The 22,293-nt window shown below is 37.2% G+C and overlaps 1 protein-coding gene across 2 annotated transcripts in view; it reads left to right on the forward strand.

Annotated features, from left to right (window-relative positions):
- The window catches only part of TRHDE (thyrotropin releasing hormone degrading enzyme), a 367,482-nt gene that overhangs the window by 318,256 nt on the left and 26,933 nt on the right, over positions 1 to 22,293 (forward strand). For both annotated transcript variants that reach the window (XR_004620882.1, XM_034644164.1), the window contains exons 13-15: positions 14,550 to 14,697; positions 16,581 to 16,678; positions 17,156 to 17,263. Coding sequence is in view for 1 of the 2 variants with exons in the window: in XM_034644164.1 (XP_034500055.1) it covers positions 14,550 to 14,697; positions 16,581 to 16,678; positions 17,156 to 17,263 (354 nt within the window). In the remaining variant the exon portion in view is untranslated. The remainder of the gene's footprint in view (positions 1 to 14,549; positions 14,698 to 16,580; positions 16,679 to 17,155; positions 17,264 to 22,293) is intronic.

Consider the following 22,293-nt stretch of genomic DNA (forward strand, 5'->3'; position numbering starts at 1 on the left):
CCATGATTGCTCTTTAGCCACAACTGATCAGCAACTATTTTTACTGGATAGGAATTTCCTTTTCAACTATGAGTGGTGTTTAAACACAATCCAACCTTAAATCCATAGGAGCGTGGAAAGATACTGCAAGAACGATACTTCAGAATCATAATAACAGGGGCACCTGGGTGGCTGAGTCAGTTAAGTGTCTGACTTCGGTTCAGGTCATGATCTCAGGGTCCTGGGATTGAGCCCCATGTTGGGCTCCATGCTCAGCAGCGTGTCTGCTTCCCCCTCTCACCCTCGCCTGATCATGCTCTCTCTCTCAAATAAATTAATAAAATCTTTTAAAAAACAGAATCGTAATAACAACAGACGAACTAGAACATCAAGAAATAATTCAAATATACCCATCTATGTGATTTCAAGAATTAAAACAAAGAAATGTTGGGGTTTTGAGGGGGGTTTGTCTTTTGATGTAAGAATTTAAAGAAAACATCAAAGAATCAAAAAGAGATAAGGCAGCAAAAAGAATGAAGGTGATCTGGCATTACAAGAAAGAAAGCCATGTGAGAAGCAGTAAAAATTACATAGACATGGGGGCAACGTCGTCAGGGACACGGAGAACAAGCTTGAGATCGTTGAGATCAATGAAATGGAAAAAACAATGAAAATCATAAAGTAAATAAGACACATCTAATGTGTTTGTGTGTTGGTGTATGTATATGTGTGTGCATTTAATATTCATGAGAAAGAAGAAAACAAAGAAACTTGAAGACATGCAAAGAGTAGCTTTCTCAAAATAAAGATGTGAATATGTAGATTGAAAGGGCACCCTGTGTTTTAGGGAAAAAAAACAGAAGGATTAACATGGAGAGTAGCTTGATAAATAGCCTGAACTTTCAAAATTAAGCAGAAGAACAAGTTACCTAGAAAGTGGAAAATTCAGACTGATTCAAAATTCTATAAGCCCAGAATATTCCTGTGGATAGAATACAAAATCTTTTATACAGTCAACTTATCCTTTGCCTACAAAAGAATGGTGATGAGGTTTGAATGCACTTTCACAGGGAGCCAAGGATAAAGAGGTAAGAGAATTAAGGTTACAAAATAGAAGGCAAATCTTTAAACCAAGAAAATGTAGAAATGATTCAGCAAGTGAAAATCCAGTGGGGACACGGAGTTTAGTAGAAAGTGTAAATCTGATGATTTCCTCATCTTTCTTATCAGGAAACAGTGGATACAGATTAAACCATGAATAAATCAATAGAAAAAAAGTTCTTTTCAGATAGCCTAATTTAATTGAGATGAAGTTCCTTTTGAACAGGTAGAGTAGCAAATGTAAGTTTTTAAAGAGTATTTTAGTCCCATGGAGTGACAGTTTCCTGCCATTTTTCTAAAACTACAAATTCTTTGAGAGACCCCATCACTTTGTCATTTTTCTTCTAAATTTCTGCCTTTTTATATTAAGTACGTAATTCTTGTGAAAATTATTGTTGTATTAGAATTACATATTAAGTAATAATGATAATAACTTTTATTAAATTAAGATTCCAGAATTATTTTTCTCATAAAAGTGGTTCTCTTACTAGAGAGAAATTTCTTATTTTTAAAATTTTATATCAATTTCAGTAATAATTTTGAACTACACACCATCATTTTAGCAATTTATAAAATTTTTTAAGCATATGGTTCTTATTAAAAAGAGACAATATTTTATTTTTATATTATAATTTTTAAAATAGTGTGAATTAACTAGCACTTTTTAAATTGTTTTGTATTTTCATTGATGCTTCAGCTTTAAAAAATTGCTTCCTACAAGTGGTAATGAGGGGTAAATTTTTAGACAGTAAGCAAGGACTTAACTATAGGACTGTTATTAAAATTAATGAGTGTCATTGTTAGAACACAGTAAATCTATACCATTAATGTTCTCTAATTGTTAATCATCATTAAGGAGTTAGAACATCATTATCATTACTTTTTTTCCTAAGTTTTATTTGAACATCATCCAAGTTAAAGAAAATCAAGGAAAGGTTAAGGTCTTATATTTCTGAGCTGGGGATCCAGGATTAATTATTTCCATATTAATAGTATATCTTCAGAATTTTGTGACCCTGGGAGTTGAAGGATAAATGGAGAGATGGAGAGCTATGTAGCTGGTGGAGGAAGCTATTTCCCTCCTGAACTTCTGTTCCTGGAGGTTCTTGGATTTGTCTGTATGTTAGCGTCCCAAACGACAAGAATTATCTGTCATTTTAGTATACAGTTGTTGGCTGATCTCAAAAGGATTTTAATGTAGTTTAATTCTAAGAATTGAAAATATCCTCAGATAAATGCAGAACTCCTTGTGGGTACAAATTCTCAGCTAAGTTGATTGTATTGTTATGGGGCCACCCATTTATTTTACATGCTGTGGCTTGGCAGATTTGTTTATCTTCGTCCTTCATTTCTTTAGGTTATCATTTAGCCCCCTTACTAAAGAGAGCAAGATACCACAAGTTTGACTAACATGCCTGCCTCCCTAAAGGTGATTTCAAGTGGGTACAGCTCTCTTCTTTTTCAAGATACTAATCCTTTTTTTATACAATGAATTATATAGTTGAAGTCCTTTTTCTATCTCACTGGAAATAAAAAGTATTTTTACCTTCCACATTTCATCTACAATGCCACTGAGTGGCTTTTAACTCTAATTTGGCATGGAGTATAATATTCTGAAAGGCAGGAAAATATCACTTTAAATCATAAAGAATTAGATTAGATATTTCATTTCCCCATAAGTAAAGATGAATATTTTACTAAGATTAGAGAAGCAGAAAATGCATGGCGCAGAGAAGTTGTGTCCTTCTCTCTCCCTTTCTATCATTCACCATTGTTGCCAGAAATCATTTCTTTGACATGCTAAGAGCAGTTGTGATTGAATTAAGGAGAAATATGGATGATTGTTATCATTACTAAATGAAAAAGACTTTTTCTCCTTTGATTCAATAGAAAATATGGTAAAGAAAAACAAACAAAATCCTTGTCACATTTTGTACAATCTACATAAGACAGATGATGGGCTATTTCTCTAACTGATGGCTGAGTAAATCACCTCATTTTCATTGTTTCCACAGTGTTGACCAACGTGCTGCCGGCTTGGCTTCCCACTTCTGATTTAAACACATGAGTCTGAATGACTTTGGAGGGTTGTGATACTCACGGATTTATGGGGCACTTGTATGTGGGATTCTCATCACTGTACAGCAACCCTGTCGTTTTTGTGACAGAGCCTGTTTGACTGGTTTTGGATTTATGATAGAAATAATTCAGAACAGAGTAATAATTTTCCCTTGGCAATTACACTACCATTTGGTACTTTGTCCCTAGGGGGAAAATGAATGCGCTGGGATCTATCCGTGAGTTTAGTAGCTCGGCGTAAGGAACAAATCAAGGTCAGAATACAAATGCGGAATACGTGGTTGCCGAATTCTCGTTCTGGTTCTTCAGCCCGAAGGCTCTCCACGTTTCTGTGGACCTTTACAGTCTACAAAATACTCTTCCATTTCTTGTCTTTTAGCTTTCACAGCGACTCTGGGAGGGAAATACCATTTCTCTCATTTTGTAAAGAAGGAAACCAATACCAGAAATGTTGCCTTTCTTGAGTTTGTTATTCAGCAAATATTTTTAATTTTTTTTTTAAGCAGGTTCCATTCCCAACATAGGGCTTGAACTCATGACCCTGAGGTTGAGAGTTGCATGCTGTATGGACTTAGCCAGACACCACTTCCGCAAATATTTTTAAACATAGACAATAAGAAGGCTTTCTGATGCTCACTGAGGATACACAGATTAATAAGACTTAGTCCCTCTTTTGGTTTTTTAAAACTATTTATTATGAGTAATTCCAAATATACACAAAAGCCAGTAGAGACTGTATCCATTGCTCCACATCAGCGGTGATTAACTCGTGGTCAGTCTTATTTCCCCCACATCTCCAGCCAACCTTTCGTACCATTTTGAAGTAAATTCCAGACATTACATCATTTCATAAAAATAATTGTCACTCTATGTCTCTTTAAAAATGACATTATTAAACACGGTGACCTAAAATTAGCATTTCTTTCAATAATACCAAAATCCAGGAAGTGTTTAAATTTCCAATGGTCTCATAAGTGCCGTATTTTTTTTTACACTTTGTTTGAATTAGGAGTGAAATGATATTACTGCTCTGTGATTAGTTTATATATGTTTTCAATCTCTTTTGAACTATTGATTTTCCCCTTCACCTTAAAAAAAAAAAATTCTTTCCAAGATATTTGGTGAGGAATGAGGTTGTTTGAACTACCCGATTCGCACTGTCTAGATTTTGCTGACGGCCTCCTCACTGTGTACCTTGGACACTCCTCTGTCCTCTCTATTGCCTGTAAATTGGTGATCAAATCCAGAGCCTTGATCCATTACAGGTTCCCCTTTTTAGCAAGCTTGCTTCACAGTGGACTCTCTATGAACTCATAAAAGAAATAGTCATCTTCTTATGACATTTGCAGCTATTACTGTTTAATGCCTAAATCTGTTGATTTCCTAGAGGTTGCAAAATGGTGATTCACTGGTTCTTTTTCCATTCATAAACAAGATAGTTCTCTCAAGAGAAACTTGCTCTCACTTTCTATTTGGTGACCCAGTGATACAGTTTTTAAGAAAAGGCAGGATAATGCCTGAATGTTTCCTTGTACTTCTCAGTGTCAGAAATAATGAGCCAGTTCTCTAGCATGCTCCGTAGTGACCAATTATTTTGCTTTGTTTTGTTTTTAGTTAAGTACCATTTTGTCCTATGGATTTGAGTATATTTGATAAGTTTAATTCCACTGCAGTTTTTATTCTTATTGATACTCAAGGTGTTCTCACTTTGGCCAGGAGCTTCTTCACGTTGATTGCCGAGCCCAGATTTAATGGGTTGCTGTCACTTTGTACTTGTTAGATTCCCTTTATCACTTTTGGTGGCTCTTCCAAAACCTTTCCATCTGAGTCATTATTCTCTTCTGCGTGGCTAGGTTGTACTCTCAAAAGTGTTTTTCTTTTCCTTTTTTAAAAATGCATCCATTTTGGACTGAATCTTCCTGCTTAAGGATTCACCTTTGTGTCAGTCTAAACTTCTGACCTTGGCTATATGTTTAGAAAATTATGTACAGAATTATAATGGCCACAGAGATTTGTAACGATACCTCTGTGAATAGACTGGGAGTGGGATTGGTTTGGTTTTGACCGTTCTCCATGAGGATTTTAATTGAAGCACACTATCCAGGCCCAGGAGTCTGCCCTACGGTTATGTCCAGAAAGCGATTTCCCCCATACTCCATATGCTAGTATTCAAGTCTTCATTCTTTCCTTCTCAGTCTGTGTCTAGGACCCTCACACCACTTTCCATAGCCTCAGTTTCTCCTTTCTTGTAAGACGTTGAGATGGCAAATATGTTCTGTAGTTTAGATTTTTTTTATTTATTTATTTGACAGAGACAGAGATAGAGACAGCCAGCGAGAGAGAGAACACAAGCAGGGGGAGTGGGAGAGGAAGAAGCAGGCTCATAGTGGAAGAGCCTGATATGGGGCTCGATCCCAGAACGCTGGGATCACGCCCTGAGCCGAAGGCAGACGCTTAACCGCTGTGCCACCCAGGCGCCCCTGTTTCTGTAGTTTAAAATATTTCCTCTTACGTAAAGATTATAATTAATGCATGATTACCACTCCCTTTCTTGTGTAGACAATATCCTCATACTCTGCTGTTTGGCCTGCACCAACATCTCTGAAAGCGACATGTTGCAATGCATGCTCTTTATGGTAGATATATTGCCGCTAACTGGCACCAGGCTTTCCAGGCCAGATTCTGGGCTGAGAGTGCTCTTGTCTTATGGAGATTAGACCAGCTACCGAGGAACCCAGGGAATTAGGGGCAGTGGTGAACAAAGTGGTTTTTCCAGAAGTGGCCCCAAATGACCAAAGTCTAAAAGCTATATCAACAAATCCACTGAACTCTCCATTTCAAAGTCACAGCCATGGACCAAACTCCTCTCTCCTCCCCCATAGGTTCTGTTACATTATGTTTCCTTCATAAGGCCTCCAAAGATTACTCCCACTAGATGTCCCCTGTATTCCTCTTTTCATTTTTTTTCTTTCCCTAGAAGATAGGAGAGGGAGTACAAAATGACTTGCCAGGCCTTTTTGGTATAGTGATAAGAATATTGGTGAAGGAAGACTGGGTTCAAATACCAGCACCACCCTTATTTGCAGTATGATTCTGGAGAGGTGAGATAGCATTTTGAGCCTCAATTTTGATCTGTAAAATGGGTCTAGTGATAGTGCTAAGCCCAGAAGTTTGTGTGAGGATTTAATAACGTAATGCATATATAGCACTTAGCACAGGGTCTGCACACCAGAGATTGCTAGATCAGCATTGGTCACCACAGGGACTGTCTACGTCTTTTCCTTTTACCTAGACCAATTGCTGAATGATGAAGCCTGAGAATGTGAGCTGAGATTTGCCAAGAATCACAATGTGCTGCAACTTTTAGCATGATAATTCCAATCTGGGCAGTCCCTCCAAAGAAAATCATTCAGAGTATATAAAAGCATTGTGCACAAAAATGTTCATAGCTCTGTTACTTTTGTATACCCCAAATACTCAACAATAGTGAACTCCATTTATCTTTCCAACAGAATGTTGCTGGAACTAATCCAAAAGTAATTATGAGGAATTCCTAATAATATGGAAAATTATTATAAGTAAAATGTGTAAACTTTTATTTGTAGTATAATAAAATCTATATAAAAAGCAAAACTTTTGATATAATATCAGATAAGAGGATATATATAACCAGTTTTTTTTTAAGATTCTTTAAAGGTTATTATTTATTTAACTAATCTCTGCACCCAATATGGGGCTCAAACTCACAACCCCAAGATCAAGAGTCACATGCTCTTCCGACTAAGACAGTAAGGTGCCCCCTAGTTCTTTTTAAGTGGTTTGGTTTCAGTGATATTTTTCTTTTTTCTAGTTTCCTATTATTCACACATTTCTCTAAGAAGCAGCCAAATAGGAAGTTAGAAACTCCATCATATTATGGACTTGTAGATTAATGATTGGATATCCTGATTTCAGTAAAATCCTGCTGGATTTTTAAATTCTTTTTACTCCTGTGTGGCTATGTAGAACATTGGAAAATTTCACTGCCCAGTAAGCAGAATTCCATACCAAATTTAAGCATTGTGCTTTCCACGGAAATCATAAGCTATGTGGATTATTTTCCTGGTGGTCTTTCAGGCTGTTTTCACTATTTAAATTCTGGAATAATTGTGCTAATTAACCCAGAGTGGAATGTGCAGCTTCCTATATATATAAAGTATATGTTCTTTTAAAATGTCTTCATTGCCTAAGCAATGTCTCAGTCCCATATCATTGGATGCTGTTTGTTTTTGTTTTTGTTTTAGCAATTGAGTAACAATAAAGAATGAATGGATAAGCTTTTGGAATTTTTTTTCCCCTGATACCTGCATAAGATACTGTTTCTAAAGCAAATCCCATGTGATGCCTACCTCAAAAAATCATTGTCTGTTTTTTAATGTCAGTAACTTCACTCACTAGGTATATTTTTCTCATTAGCATAGGCTGTATAGTGAGAGAGGGAGAGGGTTAGCTAGGAGATCATATTTCACTCCATTCTCATTTGGGAGGACCACATGGCATATTCGGGTTTCCTCTGTACAGCTGCCAGAGTCACCCTTTTGGAGCGTAAATCAGATCAAACACTTGCAGTGGCTTTCTATCACCCATAGAAAAACAAGCTGAAGCCCTTCTTATTTAAGGGCTCTCATGATCTAGCACCACCAACCTCGGCAACCTCCTCGCACCTACCCTACTCTTCCTAGCCTACTCTTCTGTGGCTCCCTCCACGCCAGTCACGGAAACCTCCTTGTGATTCTGCCAATGTCCCCAGTTTATCCCTGGTTTAGGACTTTCGACCTTGCTGTGTCCCAAGAGGCCCAAATTCCTCCCCCACCGGATTTGTTCAGTCTGCTCTCTCAACGTCATCCAGACAGGTGTCCTCACGGATGCCTGGTCTAAGCCTCCTCTTTAAATCATTCCCGATAATCCTCCGGTCCCTACTACCGCACACTTGCCCTACAGAGCACCCGGGATTTGATTACGTTTTTCCTCATGTACTAGACTTAATGTGAAGAGTGCTGTGATAGTGACGTGTAAGCAGACGTTAAAGGAAAGGAGACAGAAAGCATTTAACTCTAGTTCAAAGTGGTATTTAGGGGGGCCATCTCACGTGGTAGAATCAGTGAGAGCTTTCTTGTCGGTCTTGGTTTTCAATTCCACCTCTGTCACTTATTAGCGAAGTTGGCTTGGCAAGTTGCTTATCTTTAATCTGTGGCTTCTTCATCTAAAAATAAGGTGGGGGGGCTGCATAATAGCACCGATCCTGAAGCTTTTAAGGATAGTAAACTAAAACAAACTTAGGCCATCTTTCCATAACACCATACCATATGGTATATTCTCAATTTATGGTAGCTTAAAGTAAGTTGATAGTTTTCCTTTAAAAAATAATTAACTTCAGCCATAAAGCTAATGATGTTTTTCTTTTCAGGTGAATAGCTAACATCTATTAACTCTTCCAATTGATAACCAAACATTGACTCTGCTTTTTAACATTACTGAGTACCCAGAGGATCCCTGTATTTAGATGATGGCTGATTTCTTGAGGAATTATACACGGAAATAAAGAAGCAAGTGTGTGTGTAGAGAAGAAAGGCTGGTTATGGTGGTGGTAGGGGGACTATACAAATTGCAAAGATTTATTTTTGAATGTTTTATTTTTAATCTTCAAATCTTTACTGAAGAATGGGCCCTAGAGATCATGTAGTTCATCCTTGTCCTTTTACTGACTAGGAGAAAGAGATTTCCAAACCCATCATCAGTTTACTTAAGTAGTTGTTATAAAATAATGGTGTTGCTTCTAGGAGAGTAGGAAAGTAATTTGCTAATCAGAAAAAAACAAAAACAAACAGAGATGTTTATTCAATGCTTCTGCTTTCTCCGGCTATAAAGCTATTTCATTTAGATATCGACTAGCTTATTCAAAGCTCCTTAGCTAGATAGCAATGGTCTTATCTTCTATCACATATACCATTAATACACAAGATGACTAAAAATACTATAAATATCACTATATCACCTTTCCCATCCTGCTGGTATCTTTTAACCCTAGAAAATGCTTAATTTAAAAAATAGATATGTGTGTATTAAAGTTTTAATATGCTTGTATAGTGCTCCTATTTTTAAGAACAATGAGATTATTGCTATAACTTAATTTAGTGCAAAAAACATTTGTGGAGTACCTATTTTGTACGAGAATCTGCGTTAGGCTATGGGAATACAAAGATAGGCAAAGCACGCTTCATTTCCTTTAGGAGTTCAGTCCAGTGAGTGAGAGAGATCATATTATGATAAAATTACCATTAATAGCATGATGATTATTACAAAGATTGCTGTTGTCAAGGTGTTATGTGAGCCCAGAAAAGAAGCGGCTGAGTCAGTTTGGAAGAAGGCTTCCTGGAAGAGAAGAAATAGGAGGAGGAGGGGTATCACTCTGTACTGTACACCTTTTTATGGTTCTAATTTCATGGGACTACAAATAAATAACTTCCTTTCCGTCTCTGCAGACAACATTTCCCCAATGCCTGAATCACAGCTTTAGTTTCTCTATGACCTGACCAGATAGACTGTTGGTTGAGGGAGACACCTCCCCTGTGTATTTCCCTTTTTAGCCTGCTGTACTCTGAGGGCTACTGGAGTTTCACTGCCCTATGATCTTCTCACAAAGAGCACATAAAAGTCTTTAACAATGAATAACAGAAGATTATAGGTTAAATAGTAAACTTTTTGATTAAGCATGTGAGCAATTGCTTTACAAAAATCTGTGCCGTGAAAGAGAGATATAATGTCTCCTGGACATATTGTGAAATATGTAGTAGGTAATTGATTAGTTTTAAGCGAATATGCCATTAGTGGAGCCTGGCGTGTGATGCTCTGAAGAGTCTGATTGTGCTTTTTATTTTTTTCCAAGTTTCAAGCACCCAGAAGCCAAATGCTTTTCAAGGAAATTCACATAAAATAGGTTATTTGTGTGCGATCCACCCATCTCCATAGATTCAGGAGTTAACATTCACAGAATTTGGAGCGGTTTTTAAAAAGTAGTTTTGGATCTTGGGTGAAAACAAAGCCACCTAAGATCAGTGCATTTCAATATCAGCTAATATTGTCTGGTTTTAATCTTCTTCTTATAAAACATACTCTTGTATGCCTAAAGATGTATTTCACTGCAAGCTCCAGTACGTTGAAGGAGAGGAGGGTATGTGTGTGTGTGTGGGGACGGGAGGGGGTGGGAGGAGGAACTGTATATATAGGCGTACATGGGCAATCTTTTATCTCTTTAACTTTACTCATTTGTTTCATTTCGCCATTACTTCTCTTTGATTCCTAAATTATTTCTTTTTTTCAAGATTTATTTATTTACTTCAGAGGGAGAGAGTGTATGTAAGTGGTGGGAGGGGCAGAGGGAAAGGGAGCAAAAGAATCTCAAGCAGACTCCCCGCTGAGTGGGGAGCCCTACGTGGGGCTCCATCCCACGACCCGTGAGATCATGACCTGAACAGAAATCACGAGTAGGACACTTAATTGACTGAGCCTCCCAGGCACCCCCCTAAATTATTTCTTATGCCAACCTATACCCCAATAGTACAGAAGATAGATATCATCTACAACCTTTTCCTAGCATATTAATAAAACACACTTCGCTGTACATGAAATATTCTTTAAATTTGCTATTTTCCCCCTATTTTGTTAGCAACATTTCTTTGCGATGATACAAATCTAGGGCAACTACATTTCGGCATCAGGACCCTAAATGTGCTCCCTACTGGGCTGATTACTTGGAGCTAATGTAGTGTTCCATTCGTTGGATTCCACACACTTGCCCCGTATTGATTGCATTATCAGTAGTAGTAATCACAGATATCATTACCAGCCAATTACATAAACACGTATCTAAACTAGGTAACTTATTCACCAACATTATCTCTTACAAGTCTTAATTTTGTAATGAAGCTGATCATCTTGTCCAATTGAGTGTAGCTACATATTTTGATCTAGGAGGCTAAATGTGAGTGTATTGAATTATGTAGTAGGTAATTACTTACATATGTTTGTAACAACACAAATGAGAGCAATTTGAATGTAATCTGTTTCTTATTCTATTTGAGGGCTGCATTAGAGAAGGTTAACTGCTTTAAAAAATAGACCCAAGCATGTATTTGGATCAAACACAGTAGAAGTGTTTTTCCTGCTCACATAACAGAACTGGTGTGAGAACTAGTATTGGGACATGCAGTCATCCAGAGACCCAGGTGGCTTTCTGACATACTCAGTACAAGAGTTCCAAGGTCACCCTGGAAGATTCACTTCAGGGAAACAGAATATTTAGGGGTTAATGGGAGTGGTCTCTGGGCTTAACCCTGGCAGTGATGAGCATTCATGTGCTGTTGGCTAGTCACATGACCATACCTAACTACCAAAAAAGTGGGAATTATAATCTATCCTAAGAAGTACAGGAAAGCATGGAGTTTGGTGAGCTGTTATCAATTTTTGCTAAGGATTGCTAAGTCCTTTTGATAAGGACTCAAAACAGAACTTGTTCTCTTTCCCTTTTTAATGACTACTTTCCTTGGCTTGTCATTATTTGGAACTTCTGTCAGTCTTGCTTCGCTTTTATTTTCTTTACACTCTGTCAGGTATCTTCTAAAACCTTGATCTAAGCCCTGCTTCTCAGACTTACATATATTAAACAACTGAAGAATGGGGAATAAAAAAATTACAAAGTATTTTTTCAAATTTTTAAACAAATAAACTATGACCATATTATTGTAATATTTGTTGAAGTTTAAATTGTAGACAGGTGGGTTAAGATAAGAGGTTTGGGGGCTAAAAAAGAGGTCTTCTCTTTCAACCCTCTGATTTCATAGATAAGGAACGTGAGGCTTGGCAAGATGAATTTGTTTAATTCTGTGGGAAGCATCAGTAGTTCCCAGCTCTTTCTCAAATCTAAGTCTCTTCCATAACGTTATTTGTCATCTTCTTTAGTCATATTTTCTACAAAGCATAAGTCATTGAATAATGTCCATCCGTTTACAGGAATGAAGCAAAACACAATAAACTGTAACTGATGTAAGGCTAGTATGTTTAAATCTGCAATAAAATAGATCCCATACCTTTCTAGATTTTCCAAACTTACTTGAAGATCAATAAGTTAGCTGCGCACTCAAGGGTTTTGTGTTTTTTTACTGCATTATTTTTCTGATTTCTTCAACAAAAGAATAATGGCTTCTAGATAAATCGTCTACAACTCTAAAATTATATAACCCATGGCATGTAGATTATAAACTTATGACCACCATGCCAATTATTATTTAGAATTAAAAGTTCAGAGGAAACAAATGACAAAATCTGAAATATTGGAGGGTATGTTTCTTTTAGGAGGAAAAGCTAAATCATTATTTTTATTAAAAAATTATATTGCCTGGTGCCTGAGTGGCTCAGTCCCTTAAGTGTCTGACTTGGGTTCAGGTCATGATCTCAGGGTCCTGCGATCAAGCCCCTCACTCAGGCTCCCTGCTCAGCGGGGAGTCTGCTTCTCCCTCTCCCTCTGCCCCTTCCCCCCACACTTGCTCCCTACATGTTCTCTCTCTCTCAAATAAATAAAATACTAAAAAAAAAAGTTTGCTACTGAAAAGGCAATATGATATCTGTAAAATATTTATTTGAGAGAGAGAGTGCATGTGTGAGGTGGGGGGAGGGGGAGGGACAGAAAAAGTGAGATAAAGCAGACTCCCCGCTGAGCTGGAAGCCCAATGTTGGGAGACCAGGAGCTAGTATCAGGACCTGAGCCAAAGGCAGACACTGAGCCATCCAAGTGCTCCAGTGGGTACTTTCTTAAAAGCAAAATGTAACTGTGTTATTGGGATGCTATGCTCCCTTAGCAACAAAGACAAAGTTCCTTATTTAATTGTCATTGCCATAGCCTCATTTCATGCTTTTTCTGCAAGTGGCAACTTGCAACTGTACAAGAAAAGTGGCACAAGTCTAGATGTGGTCTAAATCATACAAGCTTCAGGAAATTTTGAAATTATGTGGAAATTTGGGGTTATTCTCCCCATTTGTATTTATAGCAGGCATTAACTGTGGCTGATGGTTGATCTCATGCCATGAGTGAGCCAAAATCATTAGAGTGACACACATCCGTTTTTTAAAAAACTTAAAGAAAACTGAAGCACAGTCTTCGGAATTGGTTTTTCTTATGAACATCGTAAACATGGCCACAAGTTTACCGTAGAGTAACTTTTGCTTGGCACGGTGAATAAGAGTTAGATAATCTGGCAAACTTATTTTAGGTGAAGATGAGACAAGGCTTTGCTCCCTGCCTGTCCACCTTCTACCAAGCACAAATTAAAAGGCCCATCTAATTTTGTGATGTTACAAAATAACAGTGTGAAAGGTAGATAATAAGCAGGGTTTGGTCGTTTTCATATTTAGCTGGTCCCCGTGTTAGAAGTCTGCATTCAGTTGATTATTCGTGTAAAAAAAAATCCAGCAGAACACATAGTGTCATGATGTGCATGCATCAGAGACATTGAGGCTAAGACAGACCATCTTTTAATGTACTGTGGATTGTCATTTATATTGCTTTGATTTGCAAGGATTTTACATGCAGTCTCCTGGAGAGTAGAGATATACACTTCTTTTTGGATCCTTTTTTGGATATACCCTCTTTAAATATGGGCAACATGTGTTCATATCATTTTAAAAAGCTAAATTCTCCAAAGAATCTGACATTGGTCCCCAAGGTGACACAGCATCTATTTTGAAAGAAAAATAATAAATGGGAAGAGCCTGTTCTTTCAACTTTTTTGGAATTGGGCTCTATTAAAATCTGAGATTTTCATAGGTGTTATGGAAACCATTTCTTTTGAAAAATGTATAAATTGTAACATGACATAGATATAGTCAAAACTGTACGTTGTCTCTTTAGTTTGATTGTTCTTTTGAAAATAATCTGTATTAAATATTATTACACAGAACTACATGAAGAACAAAGAGAATGCATTGAGAAATTGAAATTGCATTTCAGTAATCAATTATTTTCAATTACATGTGACCTCTGAAGAGTTTCTGTGAAGGAAAATACGTAGAGTTGATTCTATTCAAATTCCGGAATTCTTTCCTTTAAAAAAATATGCATTTTTTTGTGTATGTAAATTTTTAACTCTCTAACTCCGTATATATTAAGGCACATGGCATCCTAAGTAGAACTATATTTAAAAAGTGAGTAATTTTATTTTTATAGCACTGAGTGTGGCTTCGTTATACTGTGATGAATCTTGCTTTCTGCCTTTTATTTGCATAAGTAAAATCTTCATTTTTGCATCATCATGTATATTTTCTGCATATAATTAACATTAACTTTTTTGACTGTGCAGAGCCGGCTATTTGCCTCAGCACATTCCCCTGGAGATTATCAGATACCTGTCCGAGGAGAAGGATTTTCTTCCTTGGCATGCTGCCAGCCGCGCTCTTTATCCCCTTGATAAATTACTGGACCGCATGGAGAAATACAATGTCTTCAATGTAAAAAGACACATTTTCTTCTTTCTTATTTTCAGATGATGAACTGTTTTCTCATTATCCACTTTATGCAACTGATCCTGAATTGTGTTTCTTCTTCTAATTCGTATTATCATTTTTGTCTTGATTTTCTGTGCAACACTGATGACAATTACTTGAAGAAGAAATGTAGTACGAGCTCCTTTTTATTGTGGCCTAAAAGTGTCAATTAAGTTTAAATGCCTCAGAATTTAAGAACAAATATACATGGCAAATCCTTAAAGTTCAAACTTACTTTCCAAGAGTTAAAGGGCTCTGTGTTCACAAAGGACTTAACCTGGGTGGAGGGATCCCAAAGATCTTAACAGAATATAGACAGTTTCAGTAAAGATTCTTAGTCATTATTTTTATCCAAAAGGGCATAGTGAATTCAATTCGCTTCCTTAATTAACAAGGATAAGATCAACATTGAGACGAGAGTCCATTCATAATTGGGTCCAAGGGGATCCAGGAGAGCAAACAATAGATAATCCAAATAGACACAAAGACATGACAAACATTCCAAAATGTTACCTGATCAGATTTCCTGAGCTGAAGTCTAGTAAACCAACACTGCACAGTGGATACCACCTAATGTAATCTAATATCCATTTGGAATAAGATTAGGATAAGTATGGCTAATGAGCTTTTGAGTCCTAAAGTTCTTATGGCCAGTGAGGCTTTGCTTATGAAACTATGTCTCTGTGCCTTCTATCCCACCTTTGGTCCCTGTTTGGTTCCCTTCAGTTATCTTGGGAGTCTGCCCTGCGTTTTATAAAGTCTTCCTATGTCTTATGACACGCTGGCTCTGCTAATTAGCCTCCACGTTTGGAATTACTTGAGACTAGATTGCCACGGCATGGAATCCGTTTCTTAGCCACCTCTAAATTGTCTGATGGCCATCAGAGTTGCTTCTTGTTTCCTTATTCTAAGTCTGCACGCAAACACCTCTGTTTTAATATTTTTTTTGATTGGAATAATCCTGGCTTGACTGTTCATTGTCATTAGTTTGGTCTAATCCCTCACAGCAGACATGCAAAAAAAAAACCATAAAAACAAAAAATGGGTCCTTACAGTTCTGGTATAACTTTTATCGGCTAGAGAAAGACTTATCACACTTCTCTTTTCTTCTTAACAGAGACACTGCAATGTTAAACTTCTGTAAAAGTAAAATACATTTTTGTATATATTTGTACTTTGGAACAGTATTTCATGTCAGACACCTCAATTTCAGTAAAAGTTAAGAATTGCTTTTCCTGTAATTTCAGTGCTTTCATTCCTTTGATAAAATTCAAGGACCACATTAAAGTGAAGAGAGCATGTTTTACATTGCAGCTAATAGTTAAATACATCATTAGCTCAATGGATTGTTGACTTTGAAATGCCATATTTTTTTACTGAAGAGTGTTCTGTGTATGTCAGATTCAACAATGCTAGGCTACCGGCTGGGCTTATGTAACAGTGTTCCTTTAAATGTGCTCTGTTGACGTGAAATGCGTAAATGTTAGGTGCTTATTTTCCCTGAGCTTGATCTACATACATTTGTATATCTGTGTGCGTGGGTGTCATTGTCACTATTCCTCCGTGTCCTTGTTTTGCTACAAAAATTGTCATCTAAAATAGTGAATAGTGCAAATTACTTAATGATTTAATAGGAAGAGTAGACTTCCACCATTGCAGTTGTATTTTATTCTTATTTTGAAACACTGAGCTGGATAAAAATAGAGCATTTACCATGCTCATAATTTTACTGATATTTTAAAGTAGGTGCATTTAGAAAATATTTTCATCGTATTATGTAATTGTAATTATCAGCATGGAGCTGGTTGAAACTGACATCATCTTTATTTCCCCTAACCCCCATTTAGGAATATATTTTAAAGCAAGTTGCAACCACGTACATCAAGCTTGGATGGCCAAAAAACAATTTTAATGGATCTCTTGTTCAAGCATCCTACCAACATGAGTACGTTTTATTTTCTTACTCACTTCTTTTCCCCCAGAGCTGTACAATAACATACGACTAGTGCCATTGCGACTTCGGCAGCATGAGATGATCTTTCTTTCATTCTGCATCTTTCATTGCCTTTTGCTGGGAGGCCTGCTGATGGGTAGCACAGTTTCCACTTCTTGGTACTGAGAACAAAAGCATATCCTTGCCATGGTTCATTGTAAGATCTGCCGTTACTGGTAAAGGGGAGATTTGAACCCAACCCAACCCAATCCAAGCCCCCCCCCCACTGTATTACTGTTTCCAGAAAAGACTTGTAGTATGCTGAACTTCTCTGCCTAACCATCTCTTCCTTGGCAAAATAGGAGTTCTGTATCTGGAAATGATTTTTGTGCTGATTATTTACTTCTCTACTGCTTATGTAATGAGTTACCCTTCTTCCCCAGATAGTAACACTGCTTTTTCATTGTTTCTCCTTTCGATGATACCTAGAGAACTCCGGAGAGAAGTTATAATGCTGGCGTGCAGTTTTGGCAACAAGCATTGTCACCAACAAGCCTCGACACTTATTTCAGATTGGATTTCCAGCAACAGGAACAGGTAAATGGAACCAAATCCTGTTTCTCTGATATGATTTAATACTGCTTTCAGATTCTCAGCTGATGCATTGCATTTATCAACTGGAGGAAAGCAAGACAAGAAAAAAAACACTGCGAAACGGTGTTTCAGGTTCATTGCTTTACAAGGCAACACATAAAAGGCACGATGCACTTACCTCTGGAGTGTTTTGTGGAGTTTTAAACCAACTTTCTTAATCTGGGCCCTTATTCTTCATACATAAGGTGTCAGCTTATTTTGAATTTGGGTAGCTTTGCTATTCTGTGAGAATAAAATAATTTTATATAGGCCAGATTCTGTGGTTCTTTATAAAGGTTGTGGTATTTATTCATAAAACAACTGCAAGCATATGATAGAAGTAAAGTAGTGTAACATATGTTAATATTAAAAACCAAAAACCAAAAAGGTTACACAAAAAAAATCTACTCTTTTAGTGACCCTTGACAGAGACCTTAAACTTGTATCTTATCTTGGAATTTCACAATACAGGATTTTAATACATAATGTGATGTTAAAATTGCTTAATAGAATTACCTTTGATAAAAATATTAAACTAAATGTCACTTGTTACTGTTAATGAAAAGAATATTAAACATAAAAAAACGGAAGATCATGTTCTTTTCACTACAGTTTTTTTAACCTTCTTAGGTATCTTTATATTTCCAAAGACCTTATGTTCCATTTCTTATTACACTTTGGGCAATTACAGTCTTTGGCCCCTGTGTTAAGGAGAGTCCAATCAGAAAGGTGAGGAGCTGGGGGACAGTTGATTCAGAGGATGCTATTTTGCATGCCACCCGGGCTTGTCCTGAACTGAGTGGCTGGGATGACTCCCTGGGAACAGAAGAAGGGACTGGTTCTAGGTGAACAACAGAACCACAGAAAGCATAACCTACTGAAGGAACAAATTGATTTTTGTCTTGTCGAAAGTTACTTAGGTTTAAATGTAGCATCTAACTGACTCCAGAGCAAAGCACAGCTCTCCTGCTTTACAGATCTGTGAGAGAAATCTTCCACTGCATTACTAAGTAACTTGTCACCTTCTTTACCATTGTCCTGTTTGCTCTCTAAGTTAACCATTTCTGGTCTTATCCTGAGCTATGAAGGAAAATACTTTATCACTATCATCTCTCAGTTGATCCATCATGTACTCAAAGACAGTGATTAAATGTCTCACCGGTCTTCTCTAGCACTAAAGCATTCTCATTTATTAACTTTTACTAATAATTATCCTTTTTGCTAAGTCTTCTGAAAACTATTAAATCAATCTTGAGAATGTTATAATAAAAACTTTTTGTTTTCCTTTTTTCCTACAACCTTCTTCAATTCTACCACATGTACTTAGGTGATGAACACATAAAAATTTATCCAAAATCAGTACATCGAAAATTGTATTAGGATGCATAATCATAAATACACATGAGAAGAAAAGGTAAAATATATTATTTAAAGATCATGGTCTCTGCCATTTTGTTTTTTATTTGATTAGTCTTTTGTTTGTTTCATCTTGCTATGGACACATGCTTTTTCTCAAACCTGACAGTTGCTTTTTAAGCCATAAAAGTACAGCTATTGGGAAAATGCATTTTTTTTAAAAGATTTTATTTATTTGACAGAGAGAGAAACAGCCAGCGAGAGAGGGAACACAAGCAGGAGGAGTGGGAGAGGAAGAAGCAGGCTCATAGTGGAGGAGCCTGATGTGGCTTCGATCCCATAACGCCGGGATCACGCCCTGAGCCGAAGGCAGACGCTTAACCGCTGTGCCACCCAGGCACCCCGGAAAATGCATTTTTTAAATAATTCATTTATTTAACAAAATTTTACTGAGCAGTTCTCAATACCAGCTGGTGGCCAGAAAGCAAACAGGAGAGGGATAGCTGTAAATTAGTAGAGAGAGCATCTCTATAAACAAACGGTCGTTCTAGCACAGGACAGTGTGTGAACAGCAAGAAGGGAGGGATTACTGCCTTAGAGGAATCACATTCACCCCACAAGAATGAGCGGGCTCCCGTTGGATCAGTTACTACACTCGTAAAAACTGAAATGAACTTCTTTATGACAAAATAACTAAATTTGGGTCTAGTACTTGAAGGTTCTTTCGTTATTTTCTTCATCATTTGTACATTCTCCTGCTTTGCTTTCTTCTGTAACCGGATACTGCACATGCTGGGTGGAACTCGTCCTGTGTTTACTCAGATTTGCTCAGCCAACCATGTGACCTGTCCCTGCATACACAAGTGACCTGCGGTGAGGGGACATGGTACTCTTGGAGCTACCTGTGTGTGAGCATCAGAGATTTAACCTGTATTTTTTTCGATGACTGCTTAATAATAAAGCAGGCATGTGATCCTGTGGTCGATGCTGAGTTTAACTTTCTTAAATCGAGTCAATGAAGGGGAGGGAAAGGTTTCTTTTTAAATGTGCCTGAAGAAACACACCAGTCAGTTGTGTTTGTTTGCTTGTGTTTTGTTCCACAGGAGCCTAAAAAATCATCTTTAAGGAAAGCCTCCCAAGGTAATGCAATAGGGTACTTATAAAACATTTTGGGAGATGCTGTGTGTATGCTAATAAATTTAAAGGGCAGTGAGTCATGGAAGGTAGCAGGGGTTTCGAATCTGGGGTGCTGTGCTACTCTGTAGACCAATCTTGATGTGCTGGGGAGATAGGTCCAGTTAGCGAGGTTAGGTTTAGGAAGATAGAATGGATGTGAAAGGTGGTGTAGGGAAAGGTAATGGAACCAAAAAGTGCATTGCAAAGCTAGACATGGTAGCAGCAGAGAGAGAAAAATTCAAGAATTACAGTGAATGATAAATTGAACGAGTCCGCATTCTGATCCCTGTTAATATATTCAAACGCTACAGTGTGTTGAATGGTAATGGTGATGTCATGCATCAGAACGGATGAGCTACGTTCAGGTCTTATTAGGCTGTGATTTGGGGACTGAGTTCAGCAGAACACCACAGCTCCAAAAAGAGACAAATTGCCAAGCATTCAGTAAAGAACAATACAAATGATAAAAAGATCTTGAAAACACGAGCTACGAGAGGAGGTTGTAAGACCTGAAAATTTCTCTCTAAAAAAAAGGACAGAGAAGATGATAGCCTTTTGTATGTATAAAAGACATAATAAAAGGGACAGAAATTGGTTTCTTTCACTGATTAGTACAAATAAACAAGAAATAATTGGCATAAGCTTCACTGAGTCAAAATAGGGATTGTGTTATTACTGTAGGTGAATTATTATTTGAAAATTTCTGTATTAAAACACCATTGAGATTGTACAGTTAACTATACAGAGATCACAACACGGTAATATGGGTTTTTTTAAATAAACAATTTAATCTGAAATTAAATGTGTGTCCATAATAACACAGCCTCTTGATTTAGCGATAATGTATTATTATTCAAATAATGTTAAAAGGTACAATTTAAAGCTCTTATTAAGCCAATACAGAACAAAGATTTAAAGTATTTAATTTTTAAAAAGTATTCAATAGATACTGGTATCTATTCCCTAATAGATTAATTGATAACTGGTATCATCACTCTTCTTAAAAAATATCCTGAAACAGTGGGGCACCTTCTACATTATGAGATATCAAAAATGTATATTGAAATGAATTAGAAATCATTTTGAGAATGGAAAAACTTAGGGCCCTTCCATAGTAAAAATTAGGAGTAGGGGAGCATCTCTGGAGCTTTGCAACATACGTAATACATAAACTTCACTACTCATGCAAGTCATCATCATGTTACTGGTATTATTGTCTTTAATGATGATCATAATGAAGGATACATTTATTTATTGAGCAGTTAGTACATTTCAACTGCTTTTTGTGCACGATCTCATTTTTATTTCATTTTTATAGAAGACAAATCCAAAACTCACAAAGGTTATATAACTTGCCAAGACCGTATGACAACAGGCAGTGGATGTGGGATTCCTTTCCCAGACCGCCTGCCCTTCTAACCCGACCGTGTGTCATGCTGCGGCGGTACGTCAAATTACCATATACCAGTAATATATGTTTGTTCAAAAATGATTTAAAAAAGAAGAAAGAAAAAAAAAAAGACACCCACCAGAACTTAACTACTCTCTACAATGAGTGTAAGCAGGAGTTGACTGCAGGTTGCGCTCACGACCGAAGCCCGTGGGGCTCACATCGGGTCATGTGTAAGAATCACTGGGAGGACCTGTGAAACAGTTTGCTGGACCCCACCCCCAGAGTTCTGACTCAGTAGGTTGAATGGGGCCCAAGAATTTGTATTCATGACAAGTTCCCGTGTGATGCTGATGGGCTGGTCTGGAGACCACAGTTCGGGAACCACTGTTATAGGGAAAGGCTACTGTCTTCAAAGTCAAAGACACCTGTGATCAAAATGCAGTTGGGCCACTAAATGACCTGAGGAACATCACTTGGTTTCATCATCTGAAAAATGGCAGTAATATTACTAACCAAACAAGTCGTAAGAATTATACAAAAGAATGCCTATTCATTATTTGGCTTTTATAGGAAATCATAAAACATGAATCATCTTTGGAGTTGCTTTCTACTTGTTCTGACTGTACAGGTGGATGCTGTGAGTTTTAAATGGGGAAAGTAGGAATAAATATAGAATAGAGCAGTACAGAACATGTATAGAATGCCTTCATTAGCAAACCTTCTCTGTAAGTTTGGGGGTTATAAGCATGTGACCTGTCACATAAAATATAAAACAAAATATTACCATAGAGAGATTTTCAAAGAGGAGCCTGGCGATGTTTGCCCTTTCCTCCTGCTTTAAGAAATCCTGCCGGCTTGGCCTCTAGAAAAATGTTTCTTTTTCCTCCCTCCCCTTCATCTGCTGCTCATGTCCGTCCATCAGCCATAGCTCATTGTATCTCATAGGTAAAGAGCTCCAGTTCAGCTGCCTTTCTTTGTGTCTCTCTCTGCCCATCAGTGTTCGCTTTTCTTATGTGAGAACACAAAGGAGGACAGACAAAAGGCTCTTTTTGCTATAGTCTGTATATCT

Source organism: Ailuropoda melanoleuca, chromosome 15, assembly GCF_002007445.2.
Source record: "Ailuropoda melanoleuca isolate Jingjing chromosome 15, ASM200744v2, whole genome shotgun sequence".
In the NCBI taxonomy this organism is placed as follows: Eukaryota; Metazoa; Chordata; class Mammalia; order Carnivora; family Ursidae; genus Ailuropoda; species Ailuropoda melanoleuca.